The 17,021-nt window shown below is 40.9% G+C and overlaps 1 protein-coding gene across 4 annotated transcripts in view; it reads right to left on the bottom strand.

The window, feature by feature from the left end:
• Nucleotides 1-16,703, bottom strand: part of USP24 (ubiquitin specific peptidase 24) — a 60,750-nt gene extending 44,047 nt beyond the window's left edge. For 3 of the 4 annotated variants that reach the window (XM_079313474.1, XM_079313475.1, XM_079313476.1), the window contains exons 1-6: nucleotides 16,202-16,702; nucleotides 4,143-4,308; nucleotides 3,131-3,198; nucleotides 1,582-1,725; nucleotides 949-1,071; nucleotides 35-70 (exon numbers count right to left, since the gene is read on the bottom strand). In XM_079313474.1, coding sequence (XP_079169600.1) covers nucleotides 35-70; nucleotides 949-1,071; nucleotides 1,582-1,725; nucleotides 3,131-3,198; nucleotides 4,143-4,308; nucleotides 16,202-16,507 — 843 coding nt within the window. In that variant the 5' untranslated portion in view covers nucleotides 16,508-16,702. Of the gene's footprint in view, nucleotides 1-34; nucleotides 71-948; nucleotides 1,072-1,581; nucleotides 1,726-3,130; nucleotides 3,199-4,142; nucleotides 4,309-16,201 lie in introns of all 4 variants that reach the window. The other variant, XR_013775246.1, reaches the window with a different exon arrangement.
• Nucleotides 16,704-17,021: the final 318 nt, after the last annotated feature.

The raw sequence follows: 17,021 nt of genomic DNA, 5'->3' as shown, positions 1-17,021 counted from the left end.
ATTCAAGTGACAATTCTGCTTTACATTTACCTACCCTGTTTACTAGATCCACCAGCCACCCATGAGGTTCCTTGAACAATAAGAACAGGAACAAATTAGCATCTGCAACATCAATGCTAAACATTTATCTTCTGAAACAGACATTTGGACAGACAGGTTCAGCCCATTAACCCACACCTCAAATGGATGCACTAATACACATTAAAACAATGTTTGGAACAGCTCCTGTATTAAGTGTAGCTGGAGCTCTGATTGGTGCTCATGAGCATCATCCTGTTTTGGACTCTGCCTGACATCACTGCCCATGTGCTGTGGTAACAGATCACATTGTGGCTGCTGACTCACAAGCAGCTGTATTTATAGCACTGTAGCAGTGTGGAACATTACTTCCCCAAAGCAGCCAATGTAGAATTTTTTTTCTACAGCCACAAACTTGTTTCCTGAAGGAGAAATCAATTCCACTGATGCTGTTTTGGACTCACCCATCTGGAACTGTGACAAGACAGTGCAAACCTCAAAAACTACCTCCTTGCCAGTGTGTTTGAGTAGAAGGTATTTTATCCTTAGCTGTCAGAAAAGCCTGAACTCTCTACTAGAGCTGAACACTTGGAGTTATCCTGGTCATTTCACACTCAACAACCAAACAGACAGACGTCAGTCCTTAGATACACAGATCCACCCACTGTGTGCTTCATGTCTAAAGCAACACACAGATTGTTGTGCTCCTTCAGACATGAAAGTATACCCATTTCTAAATGTAGCCTCTAACAGAGAATTGGAACAATATCAGAGCACAATGCCTACAGACCAACATACACTCCATGTCTATTTGCAATAATTCTTGGTGACATATTTAAACTTTGTGTTACAAATACCTACTAAACAAATAATCTTATCTGAAACAAAGACATCCATCCACCCTAAAACTAGTTTTTAGGCCATGCTTACCTTCTGAAAAGTGGATATGGGTGAGACAGCATGCATGTTCCCCTCCCCAAAGACTTCTGCCCAGTTTCTCTGGCACACCTTCATTCGATTCTTGAAATGATATTCATTGTCTGGATTAAATGCCTTGAAAGAAAAGCCCGTGGCAATGAACAGGTGCCTTATGCCAGTTTCAAAACTTATCTTGATGATATTTGATCATTTCAGCTGAGCATTCTCCTAGCTGACAGTTAAAGATCCAGCAAAAAATAAAGCTGAATACAAGCCCCTGCTCCTGCCTCTCAGTTCTCACCATACAAAGCATTTCGAAGCCTTTATTCTGTACAGACAATATCCAACAACCATGTGAACCAGAGGTCCATAAAACAGGGAACTGAACTCAAAGTATCAGTTAAAAAAAAAAAACAAACAGCAAAATGACAATAATGTGATTTTTTTTTAAATGGTTGTTTTCAGAAGTTTCGAACAGCACCCACTCTTTTGAATTGCATACTGACTGTAAAATACCTGCAGCAAGCAATGGCTGCAGATTTAAGACAATGAACTACAACTTAAACAGCTGCAAAAAGTATCAACTGCATAAATTCAAAATGCCAAACACCCAGATATTAGAAACTGCATCAGAGAGCCAAATACCATTGTAAGCACACCAAGCAGGCCCACAGGGATAGGATCTTGTTTTACTCTTTCTGCAACCAGGTCCACCAGCAGCATGAGCATGTTGTAGATTCCTTCATGGATTTCAGTTCCCCACTTGTGAACAGCACTGGATGTCAACAGCTAACAATGGGAAAAAATTAAATTTTTTAAAAATTTTGAGCACAGTCACAAACAAGGACAAATTTATCAACTCCTGAGACTGTTTTCAGAATAAAAGTTTCCTTGGAATGCACTCATTACTGTCTGGTGTGTTTTTCAGATCTTCTTTCTGCATTAATGGCTTAGAGTTAATTCTATTTGTAATTTTGTGGAAGAACACCTTAAATCACAGTTTATGACAGAAAATAAAATCTATCAAAGTGTTTTCCATTTGCATGCACTAGTAGAGACTGTAACCTTTGCAAAGGACAACTAATATGAAACTAATCTGTTTGCAGATTGAACACACAACTATTAAATCTTGAAAGAGGCAGCCATAAAGCTGCACTGATTCAGCTGAGGCAACCATTTACCAATTCACACTTTTTGAGCAGCTTCTATTGGAAAACAAAGCACATGTACCAGGAGAGAGGTATTTAATGCTGCTTCCACCTACTGAAACATGTTCTTTAAATCTGGTTTCATGCTTTTTTATAAAGGACACTTGGCTGCCATCTGCAAATTTCATTTAATTTCTGCTGTGTCTGAACAGAAGCAGATAAAAAAATTAATAGTTTAAATACAATCACTTCTTGTACCATTAATAGAGTTTCTTGTAAATATTTCAGCAAATTGTAATCCAGCACATCATGAATTTAGATTTCTACAGATTATCCTTCTGGAGGAACAATCCACATTGTTTATTTCATATGCAAAAAATACCAAGAGACACAAAACCATTGTATATAAGATTAGTACACTGATAACTAAGTGAATTTTTTTTTCCCTTAAGTTTTTGCCTTCTTTGAATGGAATTATATTCTCAGTATTTTGACACTAGGACAGAGTAACTTTTTAAAAGGTATATGTGTGTTTTTAGACTGATGGTCTAAAAACTGGGCAGAAAATTTAGACAGTACCTAAAGTGGATGGAATAGTGGGAAGTCAATTAGTTTGGGGAGCTCTACAGAGAAAATTCACAACAGCCTAGAGAAACACAGGGCATTGAGAACTGAGGTGAAAGATAAATTCTAAATGGATTGTGAAAAGAGTTTAGCAACCCTCTAAAGAAATAACAGAAAGAATAGTTAATGGAAATCTGACCATGAACTTGCCAGCAGTGGCCATATCCAAGTGTCTTTAAACCTCTTTCTGGGCTCTGGGAATTACTACAGAGATCTTAATTTAAGAGAAAAATAAAAAAAAAAGCTAAGTGCTAAAGTTGGCCAGAGTTACAGAATTGGGACCTTGTATGATTTAAATTTAGAAATAATTTCAGTGTGATTGTAATCTAAGAACCCATTCAGTAGCTGCCTGAATTACAAAACACTATTTCCATGACAAACAACACAAAGAAACATTGAACAGGCCTACTGTACCTACTTACCTTTTTAAATGCTTCAGGCATGCATCTGTCCATAAACCTCTTGCAATTCTCATCAGAATCAGAAAGACCTTTACAGAAAAGAGTGCTTTTTAACAGTATTTTTAAAAAATTACTTTTTAAGATGACCTTAGGGACCTTTGAGGGAACACCAACTCAAACCAGCAGTAGTAAAAATGTGCTACTGTTCCTTCATTACTAGCATGCTTTTTAAGCCACAAATAGCATGGCTTGAAAGAAACTGACTTTCAGAACTAAGAATTAATTTCTCAATACCTTTTACAGCTTCTACAAGCATTATTAGCACCATAAGTAACTTGTAAACTTCAGAGTTTACAATTCATACATTACTGATGCTCCAAAGCCTCCCTCCAAAACCAAATTAAAGCACAGCCTTTTAACACAGATTGGAAACAGAGAAGCAAACCAGAACCACTTAACAACTTCTATTCTTCCAAGAGATTACAACATTGCTTTAGTCTGCCATCAGGCACGACTGAAAAACTATCTTGTTCTCTCATTATACACCAGTTGTTGGGTGTGGTGCCTCCAAAACACTCTTAATCCCAGCCAAAGTACTGAATAAGAAGAGTCAAATTCAGATCAAATGCAATATAAGCATTTCACCAAGGAAAAACAATCACTTATACAAGCATGGTAAGGCAGGGATTGAGAGGACAGCTCACTTTTATGAATGGAAAATAACCAGCACAAGGAAAAAAGAGGCAGTAATTTAGTTCTGAAAAGATGTAATTCTCACAATTATTAGAACACAAAGAAACATGTGTGCCACTTTTTGAAAAAAACTAAAGTAAACAAATTACTTTAGAGAGAAAGAAAAGAGATCAGTGTTTTTTTTTTACAGCACTGGGAGAACAGTTCACTGTTAACCACTTTCCCAGAGATGTGATTGTTGTGCAGGGTGCAAGATTAAAATGGAAGACACAACTGCCCAGCATTCTGTCTGTGACACTCTCTGAACAGATAATTTGTGAAATTGTGAAAGGGAACTTACCCAGTCTTGCCAGGTAGGTGGATGCAATCAGGCACTTGCCTAGAGACTCCTCCCGCTTGTAGGGTATGGACCAGTGATCTGTCAAAACTCTGCTCTCCAGCTCATACAAGTTGGTTGTTGGGAACTCAATCCCTTCACCAGAGCAATTCCCATTTTCATCATTTTTCTGTGGGTGAAAAAAGACAAAGTGCAAGTGAAACAGTTTTCTAGACACGTTAAAGGGTTTAGAAAAGGCAGCTGTGCTTGTAACAACCATGTCAAATTCTCAACCCTGAGGCTGCTTGTGTTTTTTCAAGTAGAATTTAATATTTCAATTTGAATTGAAGGGATTACATACCTGGATGTATTTAGTGTAGATAACTACTATGTTTACATAACTAATTGCTAACTAATTGCTTATTTAAGCAGCAAATCTTGTTCCATAGCATATCAGATCCTAGAGCCAGGTGATAAGCACTTCCAGTCCCTGGGAGACTGTAGAGTACAAATTTAGATCTCCATAGATCTGCACATTAATCCTCTGTTCAACAACTCATGTAAAACATGGGAATAGTTTACTCTAAGCAAAGTCCATTTCACCCCATCACATTAGAAATATAGAAACTGTTTAAGCACAACAAGATTTTCTTTTGCTAACTAATAATCTAAAGATAAATCTACATCAAATATAGCTGTCCAACAAGGTAATGTAATGAAGTCATAATGAGTTACTGGCAAATATTCTGGAAGGTAAGAGGGAAAAGGCAAGCAGGTGACTGCAGCCAAGCTTTACAGGTTCCCTTGCTGGTGGCACTAAAGAGCAGCTATTTCTGTGTACAGGACACAGAATTACCCTCTGCTTTCCACTAAATGCCATACGAGGTAACTGCTTCAGCAGAGCCAAAGAAAGAGTAGAAAAGTTATTCATTTATTTTCTTTTGTTTATTTTTTAACCTCTCATAGATGCCAGGTACCCAAAGAGCTCACATGGACAACCTTCCCCTGCCTCCACAAGAGCAAGCAAAGCCAGCAGGAGAAAGGACAGAATGTCTGGATCAGGCCTGGCAGTGAGCAGGAGCCACTGACAGACAGTGGAAAACAGGAGCAGGGATGGTAACAAGATCCCACTGAGAAAGAAGCCAGGGACATGGAGGGAGGAAGGACAAGCAGGAAACACATTCGAAAGTAAAAACCAGACAGTGTCAGGAAAGTGAATGGAAAAATTATAAAGGAATAAACAAAAAGAAAGAACTGAACTCTGGAGGAGATGGTGTACCAAGAACAAAATCAGTGTATGCACACAGGTGTGTTTCCAGCTCTCTCACTGCATTTGCTATTTGTAGGATTAGACTAGACTTGTTTTAAAAAAGCAAATGTGTCATTCACTTTCATAATGGTACAAAACCATTAAGCCAAGGGAACAGCAGTTGTACAGAGCTTAACCTTTAAAGTTCATGGACAGCACACAGGCTGGATTTACTAACATTCTGGAGAGCAGCAGGACAATTTATAGGAACAGAACACTGCTAAGGAAAAAACACCTACTGGTGTTTGGGAAATAAAGTGCCACCTTTCTCCAATCCCCTATGAAACACTCAGTCCTCAATTTGTCTTTATGGGAAGTTGTACTTCAGCAGAACTGAATATCAGCTTCTGAAACTGTGGTCACCTTATCAAGCACCACACATGGAAGTCTGATGTAATTCCTCTCTAGCAAATCATGACCTGTTTAAATACTTCAGGTTTTGGAGAAGGGATGTTTGAAGGTCTATGTGAAAAGACACTGAAATTATTTAGAAGTATTTTTCAGGAATTAAACTGTTAATTACACAGATACTGTAAAGAACACCCATGCAGAAAACAAAACCATTTCCTACAGAAAACACATGTGCAGTTATAAAGAAAGTGCTCACAATAACAGAACAAACTTTTAGTACAATAAAGGCAGACTGAGAATAACATAAACACCCAATTGCTGGGCCAAGGACTACAGTCCAGCCTAGAATTGTAGCCAAGGAAAGCAACATTTCATTAAATGTTACAGAAACAGAGCAACACTTGCTTCATTCCCTGGAGGAAAGCTACACATTAAACAAACCCAATGACAGCAACTGGGGTCTCCAGAGGTGCAGATTAGCAATGCAGACCTTCTACTGTAGCTGAAAAAATCCACTTGTTGTTCTGCTTTCCCATCTACATCCAAGCAATGCTGCTCATTAGTTACCTGTTTCCACACAAGTGATTGCCAGGGTCCATGGCTCAGAAATTCATATGGAAAGTGAAATAATACATGTTCTTCACTGCACATTCAGCTCCCATATTATAATAAATTATGCTTAGAACACATCTGGACTACTGCTAGATTGAGTTTACCAACAGTGCAGTGAAAAGATGGTGTTACACAAAAAAATGACTGTGGTATTTGGAATATTGCCCTAATAATAATGGGAACTATTTGCATTGAAGGAACATGCCTTTGGCACTTTCCAGGAATTAGAGGCAATGAGCCTTCTTGCTTGACAGTGCTCTGCTACTAAAACCAAGTGCAGAAAGTATCAAGTTCATTTATTAATTTTAGAACAGATCACAGCCACACAGCTTCACAGCTCCTGTGAAATCTGTGACAGCCTGAAACACACAACCAGGCAGTTTAAAACCTAAATTCCCCTCCAAACCATTAATAAATTTAACACTCTGCATTTCTGGGAGATTACAGCTATATTCATATTGTATTAGTGCAGACTGAGTTTTATTTCTTAAATCTACTACAAGAAACAGTCTCTTCAAAGACTTACTGCTGCACTTTCATAATTAGTATCTTTCTGCACATGGAAAAGCCCAAGCTGCTCACCACAGAATTTTAAAATCAATTTGGTCAGTGCTCTTTAAAGTGAGGGATTTATTACCAGCAGCTGCTGCAGCAAGGTGAAACATCAGCCCAGCTCTTGCATCATTTTGTGTTGGCTGGAGATCTGCACACAGATCTCACACTCCACCACAGCCTGGAGAAATCACTTATCTGCTGACATTCACAAATGCCACACAGCCCTGAACATGCATGCACAATTAATGCTCTGTTATTGAGGAGCTTGGGAACTGTCACTGCAAACTCTACTGACAAAGGTCCATGCAGGAAATCAAAAGATTTTGAAGAAAAATGACTGTATATATGAAAGGAAATAGGAGAGAAGGCCATGTCAGCTTCCCAAAAAGTGGTTTTCTGTATCTTGGCTTTGGGGTTTGTTTGCTTGTTTATAAATCAATATATATAAAAAAGCTATGTCCCTCCCCTCAAGTAGGTCACTTTAGGATGGTGTTTGCCAGTTGATGATGATGGTCTGTATCAGAACTCTGCAATTCTGGCTGAACAGACTTAGCACAGGGCTGGCCCTCAACATGATAAGGATTTGTAGGGATGTTCTTCCATAGAATAGCAAAAAGCAAAAAAACCACCCCAACCCTATTCCTGGTAACCAATGGGTCATCCAAAGATAAACTGTGTAAAAGGCTGTTACAATCACTCTTTTCTGCAGTAGGAAGTCATGGTGCACTTCATGAATCTGTGAGTACTTCTGCAGCTGAAATACTGAGACCAACAAACTTTTACTAACAAACCTTTAATATAGTTTTCCACACCTTTTGATATATTTCTTGTTGCACAAAAGCCCTGAAGATCCCCTCAATCTAACAGTCTTAGCTCTTCTGGTGTGAAAATTATTATTTTCAAGGTGTGAAAAAGCAGTTATGGCTAAACACACACACACAAGCTCCCAAGAGAAATACCCTCACAGGAACAGGCTCAAGCACTGATTCAAGATTCTCTCTCTGGGAATCTGGCACCTCCCAGATTTCCTTGCAAGGCTGAATAAACAAAAAATTGTTCAACATCTGATCAATAAAGCATTGCTTAAATCTGTAGCATAAAACCTTCTATTGATGAATAACACAGAACAAAGATTAGCAAAAAAAGTGAAATATTAATTAACTTGAATTGACAAAAGGTCACAGTTTAAAGCTTCAAAATGTATTCATGCAGTATTCAGCTAATTAACTCATCAAGCACTGTTTAACTAAAGCCACTGACAGTTCCCATACCAGTCACTTAACATAAAATAACAAGGAGTTTAAGACTTGTTTTGATTCTAATTGGCAGCCTTAGTAACGAAATTACAGTCAAATTATAATTTTAATTCGTTAATTTGATTTTGATAGGAGGCTACCAACAGAATCTATCATCACCATAGTTAATTCACATTCACACTTTTGAATCCAGTATAACTTAGGAAACAAAACCCCAAAGTCACATTTCATTCAAGAAGCAACAGGATCAGACTTTCTAAGACACCAGCAGACCAAGCAGTTACCTCCACCTTGTGCCTCTCTAGTACGTGATTTTCACAAAATAACCATCATTTTATAGCCAAGAAAACAGATTTTGAAGTTTCACTGCACTGTTAAAAAAAAAACAACAAAAAAAAAAAACAACAAAAAACAAAAAAAAAAAAAAAAAAAAAAACAAAAAAAAACACCAAAAAACCAAAAAAAACCAAACCACAAAGCCTTGTAACTATGTACCTACAAAGAGGACAAAGTTTAACTGCTCTGAAAAGCAGTAATGAAAAAAATACATAAAGCCAGAACAAGCAGACAAAGATTTGAGGTGCACCTTTCAGCTTTTATCACAGACATAAAGAAATCAATTTTCCCATGCTGCAGCTTTTCCAGTGCCATGGGTCAGCAGGGATGCTCCCCTCTGCCACAGCACTGATGGACCACTCACAAGTGTTTGCAATGCTCAGGTGGAGGCAAGGTGAGAGAAATACATCAAATACCCATCAAAACAGAGCATTTCTCTGATGTACTGTGCCCAGCAATTTGTGGGAGAAGCTATGAATCCTGAAGTCATGACCTGACAGTCCCTCCACCTGCCAGACTATTGATTAAAGCAGCTTTTACTTTCAAGCCTGGATGTCAAACCTTTTTTTCTTTTAATTAACTGATAAAAGGGGGATATTCTGTTACCTAGAACAGAAATACAAGGTAAGAATTCAAAGCCTTTCAAATAGCTCGAAGTTACCACCTTGAAATTACACATAAACAATAACAAGGTATTGAACATTTTTAAAAATTGTCACATTTTCATATCTGCAACCTATTTGTTTTTTATAAACTGGCATCCCAGACAGTTAAAGAACTTTCAGCTCTTGTTAAGTGGCAGACATAGGAACAAAATTGGGGAATATTTCTTAGCTGCCTGTTCCATTGAACCCACACTGCTAAGAACAAGCTTGACATTCTACTGTGAATTATGTCACTCTTAGTAAGACTCAAAAAACTGTGTCATGTATGGAATTTCCACATTATGTTTCTTATCTGGCAATAAGAAAACCCACCGTGATTTCCTGAATGTTTTACTGACAGATATTTACTTGCAAAGTAGTGTCACAGTTTTTAACTGTTTTCAGTCCTTAAGAGATACAGAATCTCACCCTTGAATTTTCACCCAGAGAAACATATTTGGATGCAAAAATTTTAATTGTAGCAACAGATAGCAATGTTTTCTGTTGTTTATGATCTGCTAAGACAACATAAGCTTCTTGGTGAGATACACAGATGTTTTGTTATTTTTTCACAGAAATGAAGCACTTAAAATTTCTAGTTATGGACTACTTTATACAAACAAATGCAGTCTTGTCACAAGAAAAAAAAGTTAGTATTTCATAATGCTTATATGAAAGAATTATACACTGACCTTAACTGAGAGTTGCACAAGGACACCATCAAGGATGCATATTTATACTAAACCCTAAATAGCTGTAAAGGATTATAATAAATTATAACCACAAAACCCCTATGGCTGCACCTTCCCACTGCCCCCCATCCCTCACAACCCAGAACTGTGTAAGACTGGGAATAAGAACAGGAGAGGAATTTGAAAAATAGAAATAAATTCAGCAAAGCTGAGAATTAACTCAGTTTCTGAAAACATGGGTTGTAGTCTCTCCCTGATTTCCAGGGTGATGGTGTGATGTTACCAGGCAATATTCCCTGATGTACTTCCCTACTTATTCAAAGATCAACAGAGTCCTGAGCATCACAGCAAAACAAAACAACTGAGGCTCTGTAAAAACAGCACTTGAATTAAAACCTTCATTTAACTTCAAAAATACAAGGAGACTCTTTGCCCTTTTATGCTGCTATAACCACAGTATTCAGTGAAATCTGAGACAGAGATTCACTACAACCACTTTTGGTAATGTATTTTGAAGTCTGATAAGTTGTAGGTGAGGGAGAGGTCGTGGAAAGCACTGTTAGGAATGCCATTCATAAGGAACCAAGGAAAACACTTATCTTATGTGTTTTCACTATTGTTTGAGGATATATTTAAAAACTTACTCCATTAGTGTAACTACAAACAGCCAGACTCAGAGTCAACACCATTATTCCTCCTAACCCTTGAGTTTTCATAAGCACAAAACCTCATGCTTGTACCCAAATAACTCAGAATAACTCAGTGTGATATCAGACAAACACTGTACTTTAAAACAATAAAACAATGAATCACAAATGCTTAACGTTTCAGTACTTAAAATTAAGTCAATACTACTATATCCCCTTTGCCAAACCACCAGGAATTAATAGAGGAGTGCTGCAGAACCACTACATAAAGTGGTTACTGTAACATTACAGTGACCAAAGGTCAAGCTCTGGAAAGGAAAATTAATTCAACAATGCTGTTAAACACTCATCTATATTTCTCTTCTACTGATGCATAGTGAAACAGAAACCAGAACTGACAAAGAAGCTGATTTTTACAGTGTGTAATTCCAAAATTGTGACTAAATGCCTCTCAAGAGGCATTCTGATCTGGCATCAGAAAAGCCAGAATTGTTGTAAAGCAGTGGCAGGAAGATCAAGTGGCAAGAAACACTGGGAATCTTGGCTTTTAAAATTAATTTTTAATTTGGCCCCTGAAACATATATACCAAAGGCTATTCCTACAGTAGCAGAAATATGTGTTTTTTTCAAAATAAAAGCTTACAAAAGAAACGGGCACTTCCTCTTTGCCCTCCTCATACAAAGAGCTACTGTTCCTTAATCCAAAAGCAATCCAAATGATTTGCTGGAATTAACTTCTAACACTGGCTAATTTGTTTTTATTCTCATTCTTCCTCAGTATTTCACTTCCTTATTTAACAGCTGCCACAGAACAGCACTGTAAACTGGGAAGATGACCAAAAAATGCTTCCAGAGGACATTATACCAGAGACACTTCCTGCCCAGCTGAGAACTTGGCTGTACAGAGCTGTCTCCCACCTTCACTGACCCTGCAGGCATCACCTTCACCAATGAACCAGCAATTAGAGTGCTCCTCTCAATCCAGCAATTACCCTAACGATCACATTATATGATAATGACTTTGTGAGTTATTCAAAACAAAGCTTACATTTAAAATTAACCCGCTGCACCTCTCAGTATCACCCCTACTTCCCTAACTTCACGTAGCATCTCTATTAGTTCTGTGTTATACCAAGAATGAAACCCAGAGTATTTTCTTTCAAATGCTTTCAAGGAAGTGTTAATGGAATCAGAATACAGAAAGAGGTTCCACACCAGGGCCACTCATTTTTGAAAACAGTGATGCTGAAAACCAGGAGTGCTAAAACACTAATTCCACTTGACATTCTGATGGCATCCAGCCAGGGACTCAATGCCAGAATCCACCACAGAGCTTTATTTGATTGCTTAATTGTTTTACAAGGCCAATTCGTAGACAAGCCACACTGTTAAACTTCCACACAAGAATGCAAGAAATACTCACTTTTGCAAAGCTCAAGACTACTTACAAGAGAGAAGTCTGACTGCAAATGTGCAGAATTGTAGCGTGAAATCCATCTCATTTGCTTGAAGGCTAAATACCTTCTTTGTCTTTAAATAAATACAGCTCCTTCCATTCAAAGATCAAAGAACTTCACAAGCCTAACATCCATGGTTCTCCTAATAAAGCACCCACCATTATCCTCATTTTACACATTAAAAGCTAAACCAGGGGTTAAGTTACACACCCACCGTGACGCAGCACATCTGTGGCAGAACTGCTTTCAGTCCTGAGTTTAATGATGAGGAGAGGTAGGGTTTGAACATCACAGTTCTGCAGCATGACTAGTGAGAATGTTCCTGGCACTGGCACTCACTAAAGTTGCCAACCTGTTTTTTTTTTGGTTTTTTTTTTTTTTTTTACAAAATCCCTTCTCTTGCAGTCAAACAGCACCTCAAAAGCAACCTTGGGCAAGTTTTATTATAAACCTTACCTAGTAAAATCTGGCATGTATGAGCTTTTGATCCAGTTCAACTAAAAAAACCATAAATCAAAAAAGCACATGCTGAAGGGGACAGGAATAACCAGGGGGTAATATAATCTGTTCATCACAATTTAACTGAAAGGTCACAGTAATGGCTCTCAGAAGCTGTTTTAAAAGCAAATTAAGATTGTTTTACTGAAGGTTATACAAACCATTGGTATATGTTTAATACCTTTACCTGGCCTTCCCACAATTTCAAGTTCTCTGGTCACAATCCCCACATTTGCTTAGCTTCCTCTCCTCCACCCCATTCTTCTCAAACTCTTTAAAGCCAGGAATAGTGGCACTTGTGGCAATTCATGGACACACTGACAGACGTTGTCATCACACTCATTTATAGTCTTGTCTTAAATTATAAGGATTTAGCAGCAGTTCATAAAGCAGCTTATCTGTCAGTCAGATGAAGAGATGAGCACAGCATCCTTCACCCACCTCCCCTCAGCACAGAATCACACCATGACAATCTGCATGTTGCCTAAGGAATAAACACAGAAACCCCACATTCTTGCCAAAATGCAAGAATTTACTTCTGTTGACAGACATAAACATAGAAGTTATGTCAAACACACAAAGTTGCCTCTTGGAAAAACAGGTGACCTCAGTTTGTCAGTGTGGTTTGGTGCTAGAAAGGGCAAAAGTTCCAACCAGCTGTAAACCTCAAGTTGAATTTTCCTGTGGTTTCAAGAAGACTGCACAAATGAACTGAAGCCCCCTTTGCATTTCCAAGTTTGTCTGGCTTTTTCCTTTTGATGATTTAAGGGTGGTTATGCTGCCAGCATCAAAGCTAGAGGCACACCACAGCTATTGATCTAAAACTGAAGCAATTGGGAATCAGTGGCCTGCTGAAACTGAAGTTTTAACCTCATGAAATTGAAATTTATGTACATCTTCACCTCAAGCCTCCTACAGAAAGAAAGCACAGGGTATACATTGAGCCAGCTAACTGCAACTATCTTGATTCTGGGCAAGTGACTCCAAATTCAGGCTTCTTTAATACTTTCAGAAGACCAGCAGTCTGGACCACTGAAAGAGGATTCACACTGATTTTTTAAAATCTTATCTAAAGAAAACATGTTTTAACTAGTATGATATGTATCTGGTTGCTGTGCTCCTCTCAAAGAAAACCACTAGACAAGCCTTTCTTTGATCCACATGAATGCTGAGCAGATTTTAACATTATGTAATAGAGACCAAATAAGCATATGCAAACATAATGGATTCATTACTGATTAGGGAAAATGTAAAGTGTTTAATCATTCATAGACCTATTCTTATATGCATGCTAAAGTGTGCTCGGCCAAAAAAAGCACGTAAATTCAAAGTACAGACCCATTAAATGTGTCTTGAAGAATGACTAAAGCATTCTTGTTATTTTTAAATTATTACATCTAATCCTAACTTTTGTTCAAGGAGCATTAGACTAGAACATTTTACTCAGGGGAAAATTTCTAAGAATTCTTCTCCTGTGATTTATCCTCTGTTGGTGATATATAAAATCCAAAAATCTAACACACCACTTCCTCCTGACTGAATAAAAGTTAAAACTGGTATTATGAAGAGAAGGAGGAATACACACTCGAAGAGCTGTTAGAAAGAGAGATGATACTTAGAGGAAGAAAACCAGAAATAACATCTGAATTACCACAAGACAGCATGGGGTACAATATGTTTCACCATCATGTGTATGATTACAATGAATAATATAGTTGCTTCTGCAGTGGCTTTCTGTACAGCTTCATATGCCATAAGCTTCTGTTGAATGGAAAACTACTGATTAAGCTGATTAATTACTGATTAACCACTTAAAGAATAGCTGTAGCTTATTAAATTTAATGCTAGGTTACAGCTGACGAATAAAAAAACCAAGAACTGATCATATATCACTTTCTCCCTTTCATAAAATGTATGTCAAAAGGTGTTAAATTGTACTGCAGTGTTAGACAAATATGCACAGGCAACAATTCCAATCTCAGGACTTCTACAGATGCAAGTCTTTTATTACAAAAGTACTGTTTTGCATACATGTGCAGGAGTTGACAGATGCTCATATGCAAATGAATCCAATTACTAAATTAAGGTATGAATTTATATGAAGTTTCATATAGCAAGACACCCCAATCCTTCTGAAATGCCTGCTCTGTGCAGTGATCTACCTACACTGAAAAATGTTTTGACTTCCCTCCTGTGGGTTAAAAAGAACACAAGTCAGAGCAAACAAGAACGTAAGTGGCAAAGCAAACTGTTCGAAAGCCTAAGTAAATTTGATCAGAAACACAGGATGAAATAATGGGGGGTGGGAGAATCCTCTGAGAGTTGGAAAAGTTGTTACAGTGGGAACAAGAGCAGGGAAAAGAGAGCTCCTCTGAAGTTTACACTGACAGCTTCTCTTGAAATGCCACACTGACAAGGCAGACTGTCCCAGCTATAACTACATCCAACCCAAACGCCAACAAATCCTCCCATTCACTCTCAGCCCTTCACAGGAAAGGCTGGAAACCAGTTCGCAGGGAAGTTAAAGAGCAGCTCCGCTTCTGCACAGCACACGTGCCATCCCACGGATCACCTTACTCCAGGAGCACACATCAGCAGCTTAGGGGAGCTCAGCACCTAACCCAGTTAACTCGGGGAGCAGGATCACCTATCTTTACTGCCCAGGGCTGGACGTCAGCGCGCCCAGGCTACGGATACGGATGATCTGTGCAAGTGTAGCTACGCACCAGATACGCCTGTGGATTCCTCATGAATGTATTTATAGACACGTACACATGCATGCACTGAGAGGGAGCGCTTTTCTGGCACAGAAAACCCTCAGGATGCTCTTCACTGGAGCCTGGGAAGGTACACGAGGTTCCCTGGTTTTATTCATGAGCTTACGCATCTGGTCGTGACCACTTCTTGAGACAGAGACTGCACAAGGTGGCCCTTTGGTATCACACCCAGGGGCTTTCTGCTGTTCTCACCTCCACGAGTCCCAGAGTCTGGACACTACTAATTAGCTCCTTTCTTATAAGTACTCTGTGAAAGTTTTGGTTAAAAGGAGAAGGAGGAGGAGAAGGCTTTATAGGAAAGCTCTACAAGACTGTTCCAGCAAGGAGAGCACTAGGAGTGTACCTGCTGGCTGAAAGGTTCAGAGTTGTGGAATATGACAGAAGAGAGAGAAAAGCAAACAAGAAGGAAGGAGAGAACCTGGGAAAGGCTGACATTCTCCAGCACTTCCATCTACTTCAGTTTTATTTTACATCACTGCCCCAAGTTATGAGCTTAAGCTCGGTTGTGAAAAACATTTGACCTCACTGCGTTCCTATTTCAGAACTTACGCTGAGCTTATCCAAATAAAACTGCATTTAAAGTCATACCCACACTGCGCTTTCCTACATATTGTGCAAACAGTTAAAAAAAATACACAGCCCTTAGTCACCGGGATTATGCAAGAAGGCACAAGAGGGGGAGCGAAAAGCAGAGCCCTACGGTAGCCACACATTCCTGGAATGCCAAGGAAAACCCTGGGTGCGCTTCACCTTGCAGCGATGGCAGGAACGGGCTCGGGAGCGCACGGCGGGCAGGGAACGCGGGGCCATGAGGAGCCCCGGGCCCGGGGAGACACCGGGGGTCCCGGGCACCTCCCGCCGGCCGCACGCCCGGGCCGACCCCCGACCCCGGGAACAGAGGGGCTGCTGCTGGCTCCCAGCGCTCCGGGACCGCCCGCCCGCAGCTCACCTCGGTCTCCACCACTTCGTGGTAGGCGGGCGGAGGGTCGAAGCCGCCCCCGCCGCCGCCGCCGTCCCCGTCGCCGCCGCGGGGGCCCTGCCCGCCGGCGGGGGAGCCGTGCCCGCCCGGCGGGCCCTGCCCGCTCTCCATGGGCTCGTAGCCGCCGTAGTGGAGGCCGGGCCGCTCGTTGGTGAGCAGCGCCACGGCCTCGTTGATGTCGTTCTTGGCCAGGCGCAGGGCCTTGCGGATGGCGGCCGCGTCCGAGAAGCCCATGCAGAGCAGCGTGGTCATGTGCTGCTCCTCCTCGCTCTCCATGGCCGCGCCGGGGAGCGGGGCACGAGGAGGAGGAGGTGGAGGAGAAGAAGGAGAAGGAGGAGGAAGAAGAGGAGGACGAGGCCGGGGCCGGGGGGAAACCCCCGCGGACCGAGAGGCGCCGGGCTCAGGCGCTGCCCGCCCCGCGCGCCGCCATGTTGCCGGGAGCGCCGCTCCCCTCCCGCCGCCGCCGCCGCGGCGGCCGCCCAGCCCCGCCCCCGGCCCCGCCCCCCGCGCGCCCCGGCCCCGCCCTCGGCCCGGCCCGGAAGCGGCGGCGGAGCCCGGGCCGGGGAGCGCCCGCCGGACCCGCGTCACGTGACGAGGGGAGGCAGGGGATGAATGGACCGGCGTGGGAAGGGGGCGTGGCCGAGGGGGCGCGTGAGGGCGGGCGGCGCTGTGAGGGGAGCGGGGAACCGGGCCGGGATGGGAACGGGAACGGGAACCGGACCGGGATGGGAACGGGAACGGGAACGGGAACCGGGCCGGGATGGGAACGGGAACGGGAACGGGAACGGGA

Source organism: Erithacus rubecula (genome assembly GCF_903797595.1).
Source record: "Erithacus rubecula genome assembly, chromosome: 10".
Lineage (NCBI taxonomy): Eukaryota > Metazoa > Chordata > Aves > Passeriformes > Muscicapidae > Erithacus > Erithacus rubecula.
Note: the sequence above shows the minus strand (reverse complement) of the source record. Positions and strands in the feature narration are given on the sequence as shown.